The sequence below is a fragment of the Bombina bombina genome, chromosome 1 (genome assembly GCF_027579735.1).
Source record: "Bombina bombina isolate aBomBom1 chromosome 1, aBomBom1.pri, whole genome shotgun sequence".
Taxonomy (NCBI): domain Eukaryota; kingdom Metazoa; phylum Chordata; class Amphibia; order Anura; family Bombinatoridae; genus Bombina; species Bombina bombina.
In genome coordinates this window covers 217,765,649-217,789,119 of record NC_069499.1, presented here as the reverse complement: position 1 = coordinate 217,789,119, position 23,471 = coordinate 217,765,649, and the positions used below count along the sequence as shown (strand labels likewise).

Below are 23,471 nucleotides of genomic sequence, written 5' to 3'. Positions count from 1 at the left end.
TCAATTTCCATACCTTCAAATTTAATGATTTGAGATCCTGATGGAAAAACGGACCTTGAGATAGTAGGTCTGGCCGAACAGAAGTGGCCAAAGCGGGCAACAGGACATTCAAACCAAATCCGCATACCAAAACCTGTGTGGCCATGCTGAAGCCACCAGCAACACAAATGATTGTTCCATGATGATTTTGGAGATCACTCTTGGAAGGAGAACTAGAGGCGGGAAAATGTAAGCAGGATGATAACACCAAGGAAGTGTCAGCGCATCCCCTGCTTCCGCCTGAAAATCCCTGGACCTGGACAGGTATCTGGGAAGTTTCTTGTTTAGATGAGAGGCCATAAGATCTATCTCTGGAAAACCCCACAACTGAACAATCTAAGAAAACACATCTGGATGGAGAGACCACTCCTCTGGATGTAAAGTCTGGCGGCTGAGATAATCTGCCTCCCAATTGTCTACACCTGGGATAAGCACCTCAGAGATTAGACAAGAGCTGGATTCCGCCCAAACAAGTATCCAAGATACTTTTTTCATAGCTTGGGGACTGTGAGTCCCACCCTGATGATTGACATATGCCACAGTTGTGATATTGTCTGTCTGAAAACAAATGAACGGTTCTCTCTTTAGCAGAGGCCAAAACTGAAGAGCTCTGAGAATTGCACGGAGTTCTAAAATATTTATTGGTAATCTCGCCTCTTGAGATTTCCAAACCCCTTGTGCTGTCAGAGATCCCTAAACAGCTCCCCAATCTGAAAGACTCGCATCTGTTGTGATCACAGTCTAGGTTGGCCGAAAAAAAGAAGCCTCTTGAACTAAACAATGGTGATCTATCCACAATGTCAGAGAGTATCGTACATTGATTCAGCATACAAAGCTGTAGAGGTCTCATGTGAAAACGAGCAAAGGGGGATCACGTCCGATGCTGCAGTCATGAGACCTAAAAGTTCCATGCATATAGCCACTGTAGGGAATGACAGACTGAAAGTGCCGGCATGCTGCAACCAATTTTAAACGTCTGTTGTCTGTTAGAGACAAAGTCATGGACACTGAATCTATCTGGAAGCCTAAGAAGGTGACCCTTGTATGAGGAATCAAGAAACTTTTGGTAAATTGATCCTCCAACCATGTTTCCAAAGAAACAACACTAGTTGATTTGTGTGAGATTCTGCAGTACGCAAAGACTGAGCTAGTACCAAGATATAGTCCAAATAAGGAAACACCGCAATACCCTGTTCTCTGATTACAGAGAGTAGGGCACCTAGAACCTTTGAAAAGATTCTTGGAGCTGTTGCTAGGCCAAATGGAAGAGCAAAAAATTGGTAATGCTTGTTTAGTAAAGAGAATCTAAGAAACTGATAATATTCTGGATGAATCGGAATATGAAGGTATGCATCCTGCAAGTCTATTGTGGACATATAATGTCCTTGCTGAACAAAAGGCAGAATAGTCCTTATAGCCACCATCTTGAAAGTTGGTACTCTTACATAACGATTCAAAATTTTTCAGATCCAGAACTGGTCTGAATAAATTTTCCTTCTTTGGTACAATGAATAGATTTGAATAAAACCCCAAACCTTGTTCCAAAAGAGGAACTGGCATGATTACCCCTGAAGACTCCAGGTCTGAAACATACATCAGGAAAGCCTGAGCTTTTACTGGATTTATTGGGATACGTGAGAGAAAAAATCTTCTCACAGGAGGTCTTACTCTGAATCCAATTCGATACCCTTGAGAGACAATGCTCTGAATCCATTGATTTTGGACAGATTTTATCCAAATATCTTTGAAAAACCTTAATCTGCCCCTACCAGCTGAGCTGGAATGAGGGCCGCACCTTCATGCAGACTTAGGGGCTGACTTGGTTTCCTAAATGGCTTGGATTTATTCCAATTTGAGGAAGGCTTCCAATTGGAAGCAGACTCCTTGGGGGGAAGATTGAGTTTTTGTTCGTTATTCTGACGAAAGGAACGAAAATGTTTAGAAGCCTTAGATTTACCCTTAGGTTTTTAATCCTGAGGCATAAAAACTCCCTTCCCCCAGTGATAGTTGAAATAATAGAATCCAACTGAGAACCAAATAAATTATTACCTTGGAAAGAAAGAGATAGTAATCTAGATTTAGATGTCATATCAGTATTCCAAGATTTAAGCCACAAAGCTCTTCTAACTAAAATAGCTAAAGACATGGATCTAACATCAATTTTGATAATATCAAAAATTGCATCACAAAAAAATGATTAGCATATTGCAATAGGCGAATAATTCTAGATAAGTCAGAATCCAATTCCTGTTGCGCTAAATTCTCCAACCAGAAAGTTGATGCAGCCACAACATCAGCCAAAGAAATTGCAGGTCTGAGAAGATGACCTGAATATAAATAGGCCTTCCTTAGATAAGATTCAAGCTTCCTATCTAAAGGATCCTTAAAAGGAAGTACTATTCCATAGGAATAGTGGTACATTTAGCAAGAGTAGAAATAGCCCCATCAACTTTGGGGATTTTTTCCCAAAACTCTATAGATTTTGCTTGTAAAGGATACAATTTTTTAAACCTTGAAGAAGGAATAAAAGAAGTACCTGGCTTATTCCATTCCCTAGAAATCATATCAGAAATAGCCTCAGGAATAGGAAAAACCCCTGGAGAAACCACAGGAGGTTTATAAACAGCATTTAAACGTTTATTAGACTGAACATCAATAGGACTGGTTACCTCAATATCCAAAATAATTAACACTTCTTTTAATAAAGAACGCATATACTCTATTTTAAATAAATAAGTAGATTTGTCAGTGTCAATGTCTGAGGAAGGATCTTCTGTATCAGATAGATCCTCATCAGAAGAGGATAAATTACGTTGTTGGTCATTTGAAATTTCATCAACTAAATGAGAAGTTTTAAAAGACCTTTTACGTTTATTAGAAGGTGGAAATGCAGACAAAGCCTTCAAAATAGAATCAGAAACAAATTCTTTAAAATTTTCAGGTATATCATGCACATTAGAAGTTGAAGGAACTACAACTTGCAATGTGCGATTACTGATGGATACACTAACTGCATGTAAAATTTATCATGACAACTATTACAAATGACATTTGGCAAAATAATTTCAACAATTTTACAACAAATGCACTTAGCTTTGGTAGGACCGATGTCAGGCAGCAATGTTCCAGCAGAAACTTCTGAGGTAGGATCAGATAAAGACATCTTGCAAAATGTAAGAGAAAAAACAACATAAAAAGCAAACTTATCTATTTCCTTATATGACAGTTTCAGGAATGGGAAAAAAAGCAAATAGCATAGCCCTCTGATAGAAAAAAGCAAGAGGCAAACATCAATGGGGTATTGAAATAATGAAAGAGTTTGGCGCCAAGTATGACGCACAACGTAACGTAAACTTTTTGGCGCCAAAAATAACCGGAAATGACACACTCGCGTCACTAATGACGCAACCGTGTAAAAGGTCTCGGCATCAAGAATGACGCCGGAAATTACGAAGTTGCGTCAGACGTATTTTTCCGCGCCAAAAATATTTTCGCGCCAAGAATGGCGCAATAAAGTTTAGCATTTGACGCACCCACAGGCCTAATGCCACCCGCAATTTGCAAGAAGTAGTCAATTGAAAAAAGAATAAACCCCAGGTAAGAATTTTTTTTGTATAAAAGATGTTTATATTACCCATATATGAAATTGACAGTCTGCAGAAGGAAATACATGAACCTGACTCATAGCAAATATAAGTACAATACATATATTTAGAACTTTATATAAATGCATAAAGTGCCAAACCATAGCTGAGGTGTCTTAGGTAATAAAAAACATACTTACCAAAAGACACCCATCCACATATAGCAGATAGCCAAACCAGTACAGACATAGTTATCAGCAGAGGTAATGGTAAAATAAGAGTATATCGTCGTTCTGAAAAGGGAGGTAGGAGATGAATCTAGCTAGCAAAAACTAACTAGCAAAAATCCTTAGTGGCATGAAGGCCATTTAACCAACCACTTAGAAATTAGAGGACAAACCTTTGTCAAGGCCAACCTGAAAAAACTGAAGGATTCTAGGAATCCAAAATTGATACCAAGAAAACCCTATGGAAGACCACCACTAAAAATATTGCTTCCAAATCTTGTGATAAATCTCTTGTGTTACAGGCTTTCTGTAGGGGTTCTCTGCCTATACTTGCCTCCACCAAGATGTTTGCTTTTAAGTCCGTTAATAAAAACAGAATTTATGTTTACCTGATAAATTACTTTCTCCAACGGTGTGTCCGGTCCACGGCGTCATCCTTACTTGTGGGATATTCTCTTCCCCAACAGGAAATGGCAAAGAGCCCAGCAAAGCTGGTCACATGATCCCTCCTAGGCTCCGCCTACCCCAGTCATTCGACCGACGTTAAGGAGGAAAATTTGCATAGGAGAAACCATATGGTACCGTGGTGACTGTAGTTAAAGAAAATAAATCATCAGACCTGATTAAAAAAACCAGGGCGGGCCGTGGACCGGACACACCGTTGGAGAAAGTAATTTATCAGGTAAACATAAATTCTGTTTTCTCCAACATAGGTGTGTCCGGTCCACGGCGTCATCCTTACTTGTGGGAACCAATACCAAAGCTTTAGGACACGGATGAAGGGAGGGAGCAAATCAGGTCACCTAAATGGAAGGCACCACGGTTTGCAAAACCTTTCTCCCAAAAATAGCCTCAGAAGAAGCAAAAGTATCAAACTTGTAAAATTTGGTAAAAGTGTGCAGTGAAGACCAAGTCGCTGCCCTACATATCTGATCAACAGAAGCCTCGTTCTTGAAGGCCCATGTGGAAGCCACAGCCCTAGTGGAATGAGCTGTGATTCTTTCGGGAGGCTGCCGTCCGGCAGTCTCGTAAGCCAATCTGATGATGCTTTTAATCCAAAAAGAGAGAGAGGTAGAAGTTGCTTTTTGACCTCTCCTTTTACCGGAATAAACAACAAACAAGGAAGATGTTTGTCTAAAATCCTTTGTAGCATCTAAATAGAATTTTAGAGCGCGAACAACATCCAAATTGTGCAACAAACGTTCCTTCTTTGAAACTGGTTTCGGACACAGAGAAGGTACGATAATCTCCTGGTTAATGTTTTTGTTAGAAACAACTTTAGGAAGAAACCCAGGTTTAGTACGTAAAACCACCTTATCTGCATGGAACACCAGATAAGGAGGAGAACACTGCAGAGCAGATAATTCTGAAACTCTTCTAGCAGAAGAAATTGCAACTAAAAACAAAACTTTCCAAGATAATAACTTAATATCAACGGAATGTAAGGGTTCAAACGGAACCCCCTGAAGAACTGAAAGAACTAAATTGAGACTCCAAGGAGGAGTCAAAGGTTTGTAAACAGGCTTAATTCTAACCAGAGCCTGAACAAAGGCTTGAACATCTGGCACAGCTGCCAGCTTTTTGTGAAGTAACACAGACAAGGCAGAAATCTGTCCCTTCAGGGAACTTGCAGATAATCCTTTTTCCAATCCTTCTTGAAGGAAGGATAGAATCTTAGGAATCTTAACCTTGTCCCAAGGGAATCCTTTAGATTCACACCAACAGATATATTTTTTCCAAATTTTGTGGTAAATCTTTCTAGTTACAGGCTTTCTGGCCTGAACAAGAGTATCGATAACAGAATCTGAGAACCCTCGCTTCGATAAGATCAAGCGTTCAATCTCCAAGCAGTCAGCTGGAGTGAAACCAGGTTCGGATGTTCGAACGGACCCTGAACAAGAAGGTCTCGTCTCAAAGGTAGCTTCCAAGGTGGAGCCGATGACATATTTACCAGATCTGCATACCAAGTCCTGCGTGGCCACGCAGGAGCTATCAAGATCACCGACGCCCTCTCCTGATTGATCCTGGCTACCAGCCTGGGGATGAGAGGAAACGGCGGGAACACATAAGCTAGTTTGAAGGTCCAAGGTGCTACTAGTGCATCCACTAGAGCCGCCTTGGGATCCCTGGATCTGGACCCGTAGCAAGGAACTTTGAAGTTCTGACGAGAGGCCATCAGATCCATGTCTGGAATGCCCCACAGCTGAGTGACTTGGGCAAAGATTTCCGGATGGAGTTCCCACTCCCCCGGATGCAATGTCTGACGACTCAGAAAATCCGCTTCCCAATTTTCCACTCCTGGGATGTGGATAGCGGACAGGTGGCAGGAGTGAGACTCCGCCCATAGAATGATTTTGGTCACTTCTTCCATCGCTAGGGAACTCCTTGTTCCCCCCTGATGGTTGATGTACGCAACAGTTGTCATGTTGTCTGATAGAAACCGTATGAACTTGGCCCTCGCTAGCTGAGGCCAAGCCTTGAGAGCATTGAATATCGCTCTCAGTTCCAGAATATTTATCGGTAGAAGAGATTCTTCCCGAGACCAAAGACCCTGAGCTTTCAGGGATCCCCAGACCGCGCCCCAGCCCATCAGACTGGCGTCGGTCGTGACAATGACCCACTCTGGTCTGCGGAATGTCATCCCTTGTGACAGGTTGTCCAGGGACAGCCACCAACGGAGTGAGTCTCTGGTCCTCTGATTTACTTGTATCTTCGGAGACAAGTCTGTATAATCCCCATTCCACTGACTGAGCATGCACAGTTGTAATGGTCTTAGATGAATGCGTGCAAAAGGAACTATGTCCATTGCCGCTACCATCAACCCGATCACTTCCATGCACTGAGCTATGGAAGGAAGAGGAACGGAATGAAGTATCCGACAAGAGTCTAGAAGCTTTGTTTTTCTGGCCTCTGTCAGAAATATCCTCATTTCTAAGGAGTCTATTATTGTTCCCAAGAAGGGAACCCTTGTTGACGGAGATAGAGAACTCTTTTCCACGTTCACTTTCCATCCGTGAGATCTGAGAAAGGCCAGGACTATGTCCGTGTGAGCCTTTGCTTGAGGAAGGGACGACGCTTGAATCAGAATGTCGTCCAAGTAAGGTACTACAGCAATGCCCCTTGGTCTTAGCACAGCTAGAAGGGACCCTAGTACCTTTGTGAAAATCCTTGGAGCAGTGGCTAATCCGAAAGGAAGCGCCACAAACTGGTAATGCTTGTCCAGGAATGCGAACCTTAGGAACCGATGATGTTCCTTGTGGATAGGAATATGTAGATACGCATCCTTTAAATCCACCGTGGTCATGAATTGACCTTCCTGGATGGAAGGAAGAATAGTTCGAATGGTTTCCATCTTGAACGATGGAACCTTGAGAAACTTGTTTAAAATCTTGAGATCTAAGATTGGTCTGAACGTTCCCTCTTTTTTGGGAACTATGAACAGATTGGAGTAGAACCCCATCCCTTGTTCTCTTAATGGAACAGGATGAATCACTCCCATTTTTAACAGGTCTTCTACACAATGTAAGAATGCCTGTCTTTTTATGTGGTCTGAAGACAACTGAGACCTGTGGAACCTCCCCCTTGGGGGAAGCCCCTTGAATTCCAGAAGATAACCTTGGGAGACTATTTCTAGCGCCCAAGGATCCAGAACATCTCTTGCCCAAGCCTGAGCGAAGAGAGAGAGTCTGCCCCACACCAGATCCGGTCCCGGATCGGGGGCCAACATTTCATGCTGTCTTGGTAGCAGTGGCAGGTTTCTTGGCCTGCTTTCCCTTGTTCCAGCCTTGCATTGGTCTCCAAGCTGGCTTGGCTTGAGAAGTATTACCCTCTTGCTTAGAGGACGTAGCACCTTGGGCTGGTCCGTTTCTACGAAAGGGACGAAAATTAGGTTTATTTTTTGCCTTGAAAGGCCGATCCTGAGGAAGGGCGTGGCCCTTACCCCCAGTGATATCAGAGATAATCTCTTTCAAGTCAGGGCCAAACAGCGTTTTCCCCTTGAAAGGAATGTTAAGTAGCTTGTTCTTGGAAGACGCATCAGCCGACCAAGATTTCAACCAAAGCGCTCTGCGCGCCACAATAGCAAACCCAGAATTCTTAGCCGCTAACCTAGCCAATTGCAAAGTGGCGTCTAGGGTAAAAGAATTAGCCAATTTGAGAGCATTGATTCTGTCCATAATCTCCTCATAAGGAGGAGAATCACTATCGACCGCCTTTATCAGCTCATCGAACCAGAAACATGCGGCTGTAGCGACAGGGACAACGCATGAAATTGGTTGTAGAAGGTAACCCTGCTGAACAAACATCTTTTTAAGCAAACCTTCTAATTTTTTATCCATAGGATCTTTGAAAGCACAACTATCCTCTATGGGTATAGTGGTGCGTTTGTTTAAAGTGGAAACCGCTCCCTCGACCTTGGGGACTGTCTGCCATAAGTCCTTTCTGGGGTCGACCATAGGAAACAATTTTTTAAATATGGGGGGAGGGACGAAAGGAATACCGGGCCTTTCCCATTCTTTATTAACAATGTCCGCCACCCGCTTGGGTATAGGAAAAGCTTCTGGGAGCCCCGGCACCTCTAGGAACTTGTCCATTTTACATAGTTTCTCTGGGATGACCAACTTGTCACAATCATCCAGAGTGGATAATACCTCCTTAAGCAGAATGCGGAGATGTTCCAACTTAAATTTAAATGTAATCACATCAGGTTCAGCTTGTTGAGAAATGTTCCCTGAATCAGTAATTTCTCCCTCAGACAAAACCTCCCTGGCCCCATCAGACTGGGTTAGGGGCCCTTCAGAAACATTATTATCAGCGTCGCCATGCTCTTCAGTATCTAAAACAGAGCAGTCGCGCTTACGCTGATAAGTGTTCATTTTGGCTAAAATGTTTTTGACAGAATTATCCATTACAGCCGTTAATTGTTGCATAGTAAGGAGTATTGGCGCGCTAGATGTACTAGGGGCCTCCTGAGTGGGCAAGACTCGTGTAGACGAAGGAGGGAATGATGCAGTACCATGCTTACTCCCCTCACTTGAGGAATCATCTTGGGCATCATTGTCATTGTCACATAAATCACATTTATTTAAATGAATAGGAATTCTGGCTTCCCCACATTCAGAACACAGTCTATCTGGTAGTTCAGACATGTTAAACAGGCATAAACTTGATAACAAAGTACAAAAAACGTTTTAAAATAAAACCGTTACTGTCACTTTAAATTTTAAACTGAACACACTTTATTACTGCAATTGCGAAAAAACATGAAGGAATTGTTCAAAATTCACCAAATTTTCACCACAGTGTCTTAAAGCCTTAAAAGTATTGCACACCAAATTTGGAAGCTTTAACCCTTAAAATAACGGAACCGGAGTCGTTTTGAACTTTAACCCCTTTACAGTCCCTGGTATCTGCTTTGCTGAGACCCAACCAAGCCCAAAGGGGAATACGATACCAAATGACGCCTTCAGAAAGTCTTTTCTAGTATCAGAGCTCCTCTCACATGCGACTGCATGCCATGCCTCTCAAAAACAAGTGCGCAACACCGGCGCGAAAATGAGGCTCTGCCTATGCTTTGGGAAAGCCCCTAAAGAATAAGGTGTCTAAAACAGTGCCTGCCGATATTATTATATCCAAATACCCAAATAAAATGATTCCTCAAGGCTAAATATGTGTTAATAATGAATCGATTTAGCCCAGAAAAAGTCTACAGTCTTAATAAGCCCTTGTGAAGCCCTTATTTACGATCGTAATAAACATGGCTTACCGGATCCCATAGGGAAAATGACAGCTTCCAGCATTACATCGTCTTGTTAGAATGTGTCATACCTCAAGCAGCAAGAGACTGCTCACTGTTCCCCCAACTGAAGTTAATTGCTCTCAACAGTCCTGTGTGGAACAGCCATGGATTTTAGTGACGGTTGCTAAAATCATTTTCCTCATACAAACAGAAATCTTCATCTCTTTTCTGTTTCTGAGTAAATAGTACATACCAGCACTATTTCAAAATAACAAACTCTTGATTGAATAATAAAAACTACAGTTAAACACTAAAAAACTCTAAGCCATCTCCGTGGAGATGTTGCCTGTACAACGGCAAAGAGAATGACTGGGGTAGGCGGAGCCTAGGAGGGATCATGTGACCAGCTTTGCTGGGCTCTTTGCCATTTCCTGTTGGGGAAGAGAATATCCCACAAGTAAGGATGACGCAGTGGACCGGACACACCTATGTTGGAGAAAGTTAAATTTTACTTTTGCCCCTGGAGTTCTCTGGATTCTTTCTACACTATTGTATCTAGCGGATTGGTTCCTACTGCCCACCTGATGCACCGCTCTAGCTCTACCTGGGAATTGTAGTCCAACACTGTACCTCTGTAGTCTCTTGGATCGAGTAGCGGAAATTTCTGATGACGTTATAGGCTTTCTGGCCTGCATCAAAGTTTCAATGCACAATAGCATGGAAGCGTGAGATTTAAAGGGACACTGAACCCAAATTTTTTCTTTCGTTATTCAGATAGAGCATGGAATTTTAAGCAACTTTCTAATTTACTCCTATTATCAAATTTTCTTTATTCTCTTGGTATCTTTATTTGAAATGCAAGAATGTAAGTTTAGATGCCGGCCCATTTTTGGTGAACAACCTAGGTTGTCCTTGCTGAGTAATTCCGCTTAGCTCCCTCTCACCTTCTCAGCGTCTTGGCGTGCGGCTATCCGGACCAGCTCGCTGGCTCTTCAAGTGACGTCACCACAATGGGAGGAGTTGAATGACATGAAAAGAAAACGGTCCATTGTACGAAGGTGCTGGATCAGCTGGATACAGGTCAACGCAAAAAAGGAACGATCCACTCCTTCTAAAGTCTTTTTATAAAACAAAACTTTTATTGATGCAGTTAAAAACATGTGAAAGCTTCCCAATACAAGAACAAAGCGGGCGCAGCATTTGTACTGTGAAGCTATCCCATGTTGTTTTAAATGTTTAAAAGTTTTGTTTTATAAAATACTTTAGAAGGAATGGATTGTTCCTTTTTTGCCATCAGATCTATGTCCTGTAAGCCCATTTTGATCACTGAACGACCAAAAATGTCCTAATGGAGAAACCACTCTCTTGAATGGACCAATTGCCTGTTGGGATGATCCACCTCCCTACATGGTATGTGAATTGCCAATAGGGAGCAATAATTCCTCTCTGCCCAAAACAGAGTAATAGACACTTCCTGCATGGCAAGTTGACTACGGTTACCCCCTTGATGATTTATGTAGGCCACCGCCGAGATGCTGTCCGACGGGAATCAGATACACTTTTCCTCCTTCAATAGGGGCCAGAGCTGAAGAGCCCGAAGATCGCTCTAAGTTCCAGAATATTGATTTGTAACCTTGCCTCTAGAAGATAACAAACTCCTTGAACTCTTCGAGATATCCAGACCACCCTCCAGCCTGAGAGACTGGCGTCCGTCAGCACAATTGACCAAGACTGACGAACTAAGGATGTCCCAAGGGACAAAGACCGACTTTGTATCCTCAAGAAAAAGATTGACTGATGGAGAAATTGCAAGCAATCTGTATGCCAAATGTAGATAATTATTTGACCACTGAGAAAGCAAAGCCATTACAGGGATCTCGAAATGAAAAGGGGGCAAAATAAACTGTGACTGAAGCAGCTACTATAAGACTCATCGCCTCCATGCACTGAGGAAGGAATGTAGGTCATTGTAGGAAGAGACACAACCTCTGAATCTTAATATTGCAAAGTGCCAACAGAAAACTAATTATATAAGTCTATTATTAATGCATAATGATTAAGTCTATAATGACTCCTGTAAATAATACCCTTATAGCAGGATATAAGGAGTTTTAGGTGCATTGATACCCCAACTATTGTCTTTAAAAAAGACAGAAGCTTGAGAGTAAGAGCAATATCTATTGACAGGAAATAAGAATGCACTAGTATATCAGCCAAATAGTGAGTAAATGAAATGTCCTGCTTCTGATCACTGGCAAGATTGTGTCCAACACAAAGTGGCAAACTGGAAGAGTTATAGTCATACTACCCCTTTAAGGGTAGATCCTCCTATCACCTCCCTATATAATGCATTCATTCACACAGACCATTGCTTGATTATTTTTGCAAGTGCAACTAGTGAATTCTGGCTTCACTTGCATTCTCATTTTAGTCTAGTTATCTTGAACATTTACTCCAAGTCTTCAGCGAACTTCCCAGCTCTTACCTCTTTTTCCTAAAGATGCCTTGCTAAAGACCTTACCGGCTCCTCTCACTCCTGCAGCCGCAGTTCTGTTTTCATCTGCTTCTCCCACATCTGGAACGTCCGATTGTCTCAACAGTGTGGCCGCACTCCCTCCATTTTCTGTGCCGTATCTATCACCTCATTCCGGATCAAAGACCTCACTCCACTTTGACTTCTGTCGTCTGCTCTCTGCCCTCTCAGAATCAGTGAGAATACACTTACCAAACCACCTGAAGGTATCTGCCTCTAAAAGTGATCCTGGGCTTCAACTCCTCGATACATGTAATGTACAACTTGTGTGTATATACATTTCAGTATCCTTGTCATACTAGCTGTCCTCATCCCTAAGCTAAACGTTATTCACTGTTTATCTCTGTCCTTATTTCTACAGTTGAATTGTTGCCTCCAATTATTTCTATGTGACTCTGAATCTTTGCATAAAATTTATTTGCTGGATTCAGCTGGATTGTACTGTTTTAAAACAGAGTTCTTTTCCTAGAGAATCTTATTCTCTCTTATATTGGGACTTCCTTATTTTCATTTTGCTCATTGCATTAAAGTTGCATAATAACATTCTTTGCAACTTTAAAGCTACAATACTTGCAGGTTATTTTCTTCAGCTTTATTTCCTCTGTATTTTGCTGTATATAATTTCCAGCTACAAATTATATTTTACGGTGTCAGACAACGTATCCTTAGTTCAAGGCAAGCTAAATTAGTCATTGCACAGAGTTTGCAGATATACAAACTCTACCAGTATATCCCTGTGTATATGAATGTGCAGATAAAAATCCTTGAGGTCTATAATAGCCATAAACTGACCCTTTGGATTAAGTGGGGTGGGGTGGGGGGACAGCGAGAAATGTTCCCTTTATGGGAACCCTGATCAATATGTTTAAGGTTGTTAAATCCAGGAAAGGATTGTAAATCCCTTTGGAAAATAAACACATTAGGGTAAAAATTTTCACCCTGGGATTACACAGGTACTGTGATCAATTATTCACTTATCCTCCAAATCCTTTTAGAAAAAGTTGCTGCCTCTGAAGAATCATTGGCAACCTTTAGATGGGACCATTAACCAATGAGGAGGACTCTGCTTCAAAGAGAATAAAAAACGCTCAATCTCTTCAAGGACAAAGAGAAATCAGTCAGATAACTATTTTTCCAGACGGATCCCAAAATGTAGAAACTTAAACATAAGTGCAATAAATATGTACATGACATAAGCATCAGAGTATACATGTACAGTACCTACAAAAGGGATATGAAACCCAACTTTTTTCTTTGATGGTTACTTCTATTATAAAATTTTCTTCGCTGTCATGTTATCTTTTGTTGAAAATCAGGGACGTATGCTTTGGAGCCAGCCCATTTCTGGAGTACTATATGGAAGATGTTTTGCAAGAATGTTATCCATTTGCAAGAGCACCAGATGGCAGCACTATTTCCTGCAATGTAGTGATCCAGAGGCATACATAGGTATATCATGGGAACGAAGCAAACTTGATAATAGATGTAAATTAGAAAGTTTTTTTTAAAATGGTATGTTCTGACTGAATAATAAAATAACTCTTTTTTTATCCCTATAAGCATTTGCATATATTTAGACTGTCATGTGGCCTTCCTGACTAGAGAAGCAGCACATATAGACCAATAGGTGCACAGTAAATCCATGTATCAGAATAAGCAGAGACTGCATATACTCAGAGAGTAAACATACAATGTGCATAGTCAATGAAAATATTCATAATAAATGCCTAAAGTGATGGTAAATACTAGTGTTTGTGAAACTCTAGGATTTACCATTGGAACAAATAAAGGGGACTTTCAGTCACGAAGTACTGTATAAAATACTTCATGCTGAAAGCTCCTTTATTTTTTTGCAGCGTTTGCCGCACTGAGCTGCTGAGGCAGCCCACTGCAAAACGCTATTTGGCTGAGAGGTGACATTGCCCCCCTCTTAGCCAATAGCCGTGCGGGAAATCCAGCTTGGCACCAGCTGGCGCCAGTTTTTATACATGGCTATTGGCTAAGAGGTTTGAAACGTCACCTCTCAGCCAAATACCGTTCTGCCGTAGGCTGCCTTAGCAGCTCAGTGCGACGAACGCTGCAAACAAAGGAGCTTTCAGCATGAAGTATTTTATACTTCATGACTGAAAGTCCCCTTTATTTGTTCCAATGGTAAAACCTAGCATTTCACATACGCTAGGATTTACCATCACAATTATAAACCGATGTGCATAATATAAATCACTCATACAATGGTATAAAAGAGATACCAATACACTAGAAAAAAATGCATTACTGCTTTATTGGAAAACAAGATTTTATTCTAGGTATGTTGTTCATATGGGAACATTAAAACACTGCCCCACTATTAAGTTGTACTATAAATTTCGAAGTAAAGTATAAAACGTGTTGTTTTTCCTATTTGCTGAAGTAATATATTTGGCTGTTAAATGTGAACAGAATACTCTGGATGTATAGGAACTCCTCCACTTCCCTTTCCCCATCCCCTCCTTGATTCCCCCAAAGTCATAAAAAATGGTTGATAGATTTGTACTCCAAGTTAAAATGAGATCATATGTTTCAAGATTCATTGTACATCTATGAAATCTATTTTGCTGTAAGTTTTTGTTCAACCTTAATAAAAATTATATAAATTAAAAAAAGAGATACAAATAGATCTTATCTCTAAAGAATCTCTACAGATAGTGAAAATATTCATGACCAGATTCCATATAAATTACACATAACAAAGGCATACAAAAGATACCAATAGATCTTATCTCTAAAGAATCTCTACAGATATTCATGACCAGATTCCATATAAATTGCACATAACAAAGGCATAAAAAAGATACCAATAGATCTTATCTCTGTTGTATTAAATACAGGTAAATCCCGAAGGACTGCATTTGGAATTAAACATGCAGAGAACAATGCATGAAATGTATATACCTAGGGGGGGGCATATACTATAAAATTGTGTTCACTAATAGCATAGGACATGCTATGTGGTTACAACTAGAGCCACTGATGGGTACTCACCCCATTCCTGAGGAAAAAAAGCCCCGGAACAATGAGGAGGCAGAGCTACTGCCGGGAGTAAAGCTGGTGCTGCAGTAAATACAAAAATGGTTCTTTTTAGCAAAAATTAGTGCACCAATCATAAAACATTCCCTGAATTACTAAACAAAAACCTGTTTCCCAGCTACTGAACTGTTGACTGCACTAACCAGATGACAGTTTTCTTAAAGGTCCATATACCTAATTAAAAAGTGCCCCCAAAAGTATCCCCAGAGCTACCAGAGGACTATGTCCCTGAGCATGATAGGACAGGTAGGGACTTGAAAAAGAGAAAAAAAATGTTGTCATTAGGAGAACAGGTAAAGTTCCCTGGCTATGCTGTACCTGTGTCAGAGTACCTACAAATAGCCTCTAGACTGTGTGTGTGCGGTGTAAAGTCACTTACCTTACTCAGCACCCTTCCACTGGCTTACCAAGCATGTCAAATCCATGTCCATGCAGCTCCAGCAGTATCTAGCAGAGACATCCAGTGCAGGCATAGAGTACCGCAGAGGATTGCAGTAGGAAATACCGGTGTCCCTTGGGGGAGGCTAGGGACGAGTCCCCACGACGCCTGAGGCTAGTTATGGCTGAAATCCCGTTAGGGAAATACTGTGCACATAACAGGGTATTCCTATGCCCCTGTATCATTCAGCTGCTGTGAAGAGTCTTTTATGTCTATGTCTTTTTTGTAAATGATACTAGCTAGGAACTCTGGGTCTCACATAGGTCTGAGCTCCCAATTTGTAATCTATAAGCAAGTAGCTGGAACAACCTCTATTCTCAACCAACTCCTACGTGGCCAAGAACAAAACCGCAAAGAGGTGGGAGAGATTTTAAGCTCTATATGGGTTCTTGACCTCCTCCTAGTGGCAGGAAATATATCCCATATGTTATGGAGGACTATGGACCATCATGATTTTACTAAATAAATATATTTATGTACTTCTGATATGACATTGAATTCTTAAACAAAACAAAAAAAAGGAACGTAATTAGCTTTGCTTTATTATTTCACTTCAGAAATAAACAAATATTTTTTTTTATTATTTTATTTTATTATTAATTTAAGGTTCATTCAGTTTAATGCAATTATTTTATGTTAACGCTAAAATAACATTTAACGTGATGGATGGAGAATTAAAATGTGCTTACTGAAACTTCTAGTTTTTTTAACTCCATTATCTCTCGGTTATTGTCGCAACCATAGACAGAATATAATTATGAAGTGACTTTATGATAATCTGTGTAATTTAGAGAAAAGTTTGTTCTAAAAAGGACACAATTTCCATATAACTCTTTGGAAGTTTTTCTTTAGTAAGGTTTTTACAAGTCGCTACTTTGACAAATCCCCAGGTTTTATTTATTATTCATGTCCAGCACGCGGTAGTAAGCAGAGCTTGTGTATTCTAAGGCCCGTTGCTAACTAACCTGACAATCATGAGTCATTTACTCAATTTCTTCTAAGCTACTAATCAGTAAACACTTCATTATTCACATCCCTTTGATGGTAAAATACCTTTGCACAGATAACATAGCTCCAAAACCTGCATGTATATTTCATGTAAAGGAAAAACTATTTCTCACACATTTTGAAATGAGAGAAAAAAAAAAAACCAGAAAACAGAGATTCAGCTTTACTGTAACCTTAGAAGGCATATAATGAACAATGTAAATAAATATACAGAAAGTTCTTACCAGGCACAGCCGGTTGGTTAGCATTATTGGTGGGATTTTCAGGCGATGTATTGCTAGCAGAAGTTTTGGTTTTCGCTATAGGTGTTTTTACAATAGGTGTATGGTGCCCATCAAACCGAGAGGAGCACTGCAAACAGGAGAACATAGAGACGAGTTTTATCATTAAGAAATGCATAATAAATGTCTTAAAAAAAACAGCTTCTGCCTCTAATTCCCAAGTTCTCTTATTAAGATAAGCTTGTTACAAGCAAATCGCTGCAGACCTAACCTGGCATTCCACCAACTTTATACCATGATAAAACTCAAACACATACAAAACAGCTAGAGACAGCTTGGAAAATTTAATTTGTATGGTACAAAGCATCATCTGCAACTAAATAATTCCTACCAGTCATGTAAGTGTGCTGCTGCTTTTAGTTTGGTCTTCTAAAGGGATATTAAAATTAAATTTTAACTCTCCAAAATTGTTTAAAATGATATCATTCAGACAGAGCGGAAATGCACCACTGGGAGCTAGTCACCAATCAGCAGCTAGCTCATATTAGTACATTGCAGCTACTCCAAAAAAGGATACAAAAAGAATGACGCAAATATGATAAGTAAATTAGAAGGTTGTTTAACAATGCACTCTCTATCTGAATCATGAAAGGAAACTTTTTTATTTCATGTCATTATTCAAAGCACACAAAAAAAAGCAGTATTTTCTTGAAGCTGAACTTAAACTTTGTAGAACAGGGGTATCCATTGCCCCCAGAGAGGTTTGGGTTTATCCCACGGGCATCAAAAATACTATCCAACAGGTTTATCCCACAGGCATCAGCTACCTAGTAATTGCTCAATCAGTGCAGGAGCTCATTTGCAGGTATCCTTAATTGGCCACATCAAAGAACATAACATAAATATTTGAAAGGCAAATTGTGTAGACAGTGTTAAATACTTTTAAAACATTTATTTTGCATCGAACCAATACATGCAAAGCCAGGGGTTGACACTCTAAGGAGGCAGAGCACCCATGGTACATTCAAAAATGAGTGTGGTGCTTGGATTTGTTAGCATCATGGAAACCCACCCACTATCAGACCTCACATCAGATTGCCCTATGTCTTTAGTTTAGCTCCACAGCTAGCTCTTGTACTTTGAACAGCACAAGACATCATGGGAAAAGAAAATTTATGCTTACCTGATACATTTGTTTCTTTTTAGACACGATGAGTCCACGGATCATCATCCTTACTTGTGGAAATATCGCCTCCTGGTCAGCAGGAGGAGGCAAAGAGCACCACAGCAGAGCTGTTAAATAGCTCCTCCCTTTTTTCCCACTCCAGTCATTCGACCGAAGTTAGAAAGAGAAAGAAAAAGCCAAGGTGCAGAGGTGACTGAAGTTTACAAAAAAGAACACCCTGTCTTAAAAAGAACAGGGCGGGCCGTGGACTCTTCGTGTCTAAAAAGAAACAAATTTATCAGGTAAGCATAAATTTTCTTTTCTTTTTAAAGACACAATGAATCCATGGATCATCATCCTTACTTGTGCGATTACAATACCAAAGCTAGAGTACACGGATGATAAGGGAGGGACAAGACAGGGAACCTAAACGGAAGGCACCACTGCTTGAAGAACCTTTCTCTCAAAAACAGCCCCAGTCGAGGCAAAAGTATCAAATTTGTAAAATTTAGAAAAAGTGTGAAGAGAAGACCAAGTTGCAGCCTTGCAAATCTGTTCCACAGAAGCTAAATTTTTGAATGCCCATGAGGAAGCAACCGCCCTAGTGGAATGAGCCATAATTCTTTCAGGAGGATGCTGTCCAGCAGTCTCATATGCAAAGCGGATGATATTCCTCAACCAAAAAGAAAGAGAGGTAGCCGTAGCTTTCTGACCCTGACGTTTTCCAGAAATAATTACGAATAGAGAAGAAGACTGACGAAAGTCTTTAGTTGCTTGTAAGTAAAACTTCAAAGCACGGACTACGTCCAAATTATGCAGAAGCCTTTCCTTCTGAGAAGAAGGATTAGGACACAAGGAAGGAACAACAATCTCCTGATTAATGTTCCTGTCTGAAACAACCTTAGGAAGGAACCCTAGTTTAGTACGTAAAACTACCTTATCTGAATGGAAAATAAGGTAAGGCGAATTGTATTGCAACGCCGAAGGCTCAGACACTCTTCGAGTTAAAGAAATAGCAACAAGAAATAAAATTTTCCAAGATAACAACTTAATATGTAAGGAATGCATAGGCTCAAACGGAGCCCCTTTAAGAACCTTAAGAGCCAAATTCAGACTCCATGGAGGAGTAACTGGTTTGAACACAGGCCTGATCCTAACCAAGGCCTGACAAAAGGATTGAACATCTGGGACATCAGCCAGACGTTTGTGTAACAAAATAGATAAGGCAGAGAGGTGACCCTTTAGGGAACTTGCCGATAAACCCTTCTCCAATCCTTCTTGGAGAAAAGACAAAAAAGTCTGGGAATCCTAACTCTACTCCATGAGTAGCCCTTGGATTCACACCAATAAAGATATTTACGCCATATCTTATAGTAAATCTTTCTAGTTACAGGCTTACACACCTGAATCAAGGTCTAGATAGATAGATGGATAGAATTAAGCGTTCAATCTCCAAGCAGTCAGCTTCAGAGAAATTAGATTTGGATGAAGGAAGGGACCTTGAATGAGAAGATCCTTCCTCAATGGCAGTCTTCAAGGTGGCAGGGATTACATGTACACCAGATCGGCATACCAAATCCTGCGAGGCCAAGCAGGAGCAATGAGGATCACTGATGCCTTCTCCTGTTTGATTCGAGCAATGACCCGAGGAAGAAGAGCAAACGGGGGAAAAAGATATGCTAGGCTGAAGGACCAAGGAACTGCTAGAGCATCTATCAGTTCTGCCTGAGGATCCCTGGACCTTGACCCGTATCTCGGGAGCTTGGCATTCTGACGAGATGCCATGAGATCTAATTCCGGCCGACCCCATTTGGGAATCAGGTTGGAGAATACTTCCGGATGGAGCTCCCACTCTCCCGGATGAAAGGTCTGCCTGCTCAGAAAGTCCGCCTCCCAGTTGTCCACTCCTGGGATGTGGATCGCTGACAGATGGCAAGAATGGGCCTCCGTCCACCGGATTATCTTGGCTACCTCTGTCATCGCTAAGGAACTCCTCGTTCCTCCCTGATGATTGATGTAAGCCACTGTCGTTATGTTGTCCGTCTGGAATCTGATGAACTGGGCCGAAGCCAACTGAGGTCAGGCCAGAAGAGCATTGAAGATCGCTCTCAGTTCCAGGATGTTTATAGGAATAACAGACTCCGCCGGAGCCCACACTCATTAAGCCTTTAGAGGACCCCAGACAGCCCCCCACCCTAGAAGGCTGGCATCTGTTGTCACAATCACCCAGGATGGTCTGCGAAAGCATGTTCCCTGGGATAGATGATCCAGAGACAACCACCATTGAAGTAAATCCCTTGTCTCCTGCTCCAGGGTTATTTGAGGAGACAAGTCTGCATAATCTCCATTCCACAGCCTGAGCATGTTTAACTGCAGAGGTCTGAGGTGAAACCGAGCAAATGGGATGATGTCCATTGCCGCCACCATCAGTCCGATTACTTCCATGCACTGGGTCACTGACGGCCGAGGATTGGACTGAGGGGCTCGGCAGGTATCTAGACTCTTTGATTTCCTGACCTCTGTCAGAAAAATCCTCATGGATATAGAATTGATTACAGTTCCCAAGAAAGTCACCCTTGCTTTCGGGATTAAGGAACTCTTTTCCAGATTTACCTTCCACCCGTGAGTCCTCAGGAAGGATAGTACAATGTCGGTATGGGACCATGCTTGTTGACAAGATGGCGCCTGGATTAGAATATGTCCAGATAAGGCGCCACTGCAATGCCCTGCAGTCTTAAAACCACCAGCAGAAACCCCAGAACCTTTGTGAAAATTCTGGGTGCCGTGGCCAGCCCGAAAGGAAGAGCCACTAACTGAAAGTGTCTGTCCAGAAAGACACACCTTAGGAACTTGTGATGATCTCTGTGGATAGGAACGTATAGATATGCATCCTTTAAGTCCACTGTCGTCATAAATTGACCCTCCTGGATCAATGGAAGAATGGTACGAATAGTTTCCATCTTGAAAGACGGAACCAGGGTGGATAAAAATCAATTTTTAAAAAAAAAAATCTGATTTTTTTTTTTTTATTTAACCCCTTAATGACCACAGCACTTTTCCATTTTCTGTCCGTTTGGGACCAAGGCTATTTTTACATTTTTGCGGTCTTTGTGTTTAGCTGTAATTTCCCTCTTACTCATTTACTGTACCCACACATATTATATACCGTTTTTCTCGCCATTAAATGGACTTTCTAAAGATACCATTATTTTCATCATATCTTATAATTTACTATAAAAAAAATTATAAAATATGAGGAAAAAATGGAAAAAAACACACTTTTTCTAACTTTGACCCCCAAAATCTGTTACACATCTACAACCACCAAAAAACACCCATGCTAAATAGTTTCTAAATTTTGTCCAGAGTTTATAAATACCCAATGTTTACATGTTCTTTGCTTTTTTTGCAAGTTATAGGGCCATAAATATAAGTAGCACTTTGCTATTTCCAAACCACTTTTTTTCAAAATTAGCGCTAGTTACATTGGAACACTGATATCTTTCAGGAATCCCTGAATATCCCTTGACATGTATATATATTTTTTTAGAAGACATCCCAAAGTATTGATCTAGGCCCATTTTGGTATATTTCATGCCACCATTTCACCGCCAAATGCGATCAAATAAAAAAAAAAAAGTAAAATTTTTCCAAATTTTAGGTTTCTCACTGAAATCATTAACAAACATTTTGTGCAATTATGGCACAAATGGTTGTAAATGCTTCTCTGGGATCCCCTTTGTTCAGAAATAGCAGACATATATCGCTTTGGCGTTGTTTTTAAGTAATTAGAAGTCCGCTAAATGCTGCTGCACACCACAAGTGTATTATGCTCAGCAGTGCAGGGGTTAATTAGGGAACTTGTAGGGAGCTTGTAGGGTTAATTTTAGCTTTAGTGTAGTGTAGTAGACAACCCCAAGTATTGATCTAGGCCCATTTTGGTATATTTCAGGCCACCATTTCACCGCCAAATACGATTAAATTAAAAAAAATAGTCAACTTTTTCACAAACTTTAGGTTTCTCACTGAAATTATTTAGAAACAACTTGTGCAATTATGGTACAAATGGTTGTAAATGATTCTCTGGGATCCCCTTTGTTCAGAAATAGCAGACATATATGGCTTTGGTGTTGCTTTTTGGTAATTAAAAGGCCGCTAAATGCCACTGCGCACAAAACGTGAATTATGCCCAGCAGTGAAGGGGTTAATTAGGTAGCTTGTAGGGAGCTTGCAGGGTTAATTTTAGCTTTAGTGTAGAGATCAGCTTCCCACCTGACACATCAGACCCCCTGATCCCTCCCATAGAGCTCTCTTCCCTCCCCCACCCCACAATTGTCCCCGCCATCTTAAGTACTGGCAGAAAGTCTGCCAGTACTAAAATAAAAGGTTTTTTTTTTTACTTTTTTGTTTTTTTTTGAAGCATATTTACATATGCTGCTATGTAGGATCCCCCCTTAGCCCCCAACCTCTCTGATCCCCCCCAAAACAGCTCTCTACCCCCCCCACTGCCTTATTGGGGGCCATCTTGGGTACTGGCAGCTGTCTGCCAGTACCCAGTTTGCATATAAAAATGTTTTTTTTTTCATTTATTTCAGTTTTTTCTGTAGTGTAGCTCCCCTCCCCCAGATCAATCCCCCACCCCCTCCCAGATCCCTTCAATTACGTTTTATTTTTTATTCTATTGTACAAAAATATGTACAAGTTTCTGTAGTGTAAGCGGTTCCCACCCGCTCCCTCCCCGTGCACGCGCCCTCCCGCCGCCCCCTGTGCACGCGCGCGCGCCTGTGCGCGCCCCCGGCGATCCCGCCCCCGATCCCGCCCCCCTCTCTGACTAAGAAGCCATCGATGGCCGCCCACCCACCTCCCATTTACGCTCCCACCCACCAACGAATGCGGCCATCGATGTCCGGTGCAGAGAGGGCCACAGAGTGGCTCTCTCTGCACCGGAGGGGCAAAAATTGTTATTGCAGGATGCCTCGATATCGAGGCATCCTGCAATAACCGGAAAGCAGCTGGAAGTGATCAGGATCGCTTCCAGCTGCTTTCCAAACCGAGGACGTGCAGGGTACGTTCTCAGGCATTAACTGCCTTTTTTCTGAGGACGTACCCTGCACGTCCTCGGTCGTTAAGGGGTTAAATTGTTTTTTTTGGATTTAAATCAGATTTTTTGGATTTAAATCGGATTTGGGACAAGCACTGTCTCCAGCTCATTTTTTGGCAAATATTGTCAATATCCAGTATCAGGGTCAAAATTTAAGTGCTGAGGAAGAGGAGTTAGCTATGACATGGGTATCCAGCAATCATCCATCTGTAATGCCAACTATAATAAACCTTAAAGCTAAGGGGGAACCATTCAAGAAATATATGTTTGCTGAAGATATTTTAAAGAAAGTCACACCAGTGAACTGGTGGAAGTCATTTAAGCACTTGGCTTTAGAGACTGTTCAAGTAA

General features: G+C 41.2%; 1 protein-coding gene across 1 annotated transcript in view; it reads right to left on the bottom strand.

Annotated features, from left to right (window-relative positions):
• Positions 1 to 23,471, bottom strand: part of TOGARAM1 (TOG array regulator of axonemal microtubules 1) — a 334,226-nt gene that overhangs the window by 236,620 nt on the left and 74,135 nt on the right. Inside the window, 2 exon segments of the mRNA XM_053697849.1 lie at positions 15,142 to 15,210; positions 16,858 to 16,984. Of these exon segments, the coding sequence (XP_053553824.1) occupies positions 15,142 to 15,210; positions 16,858 to 16,984 (196 nt within the window).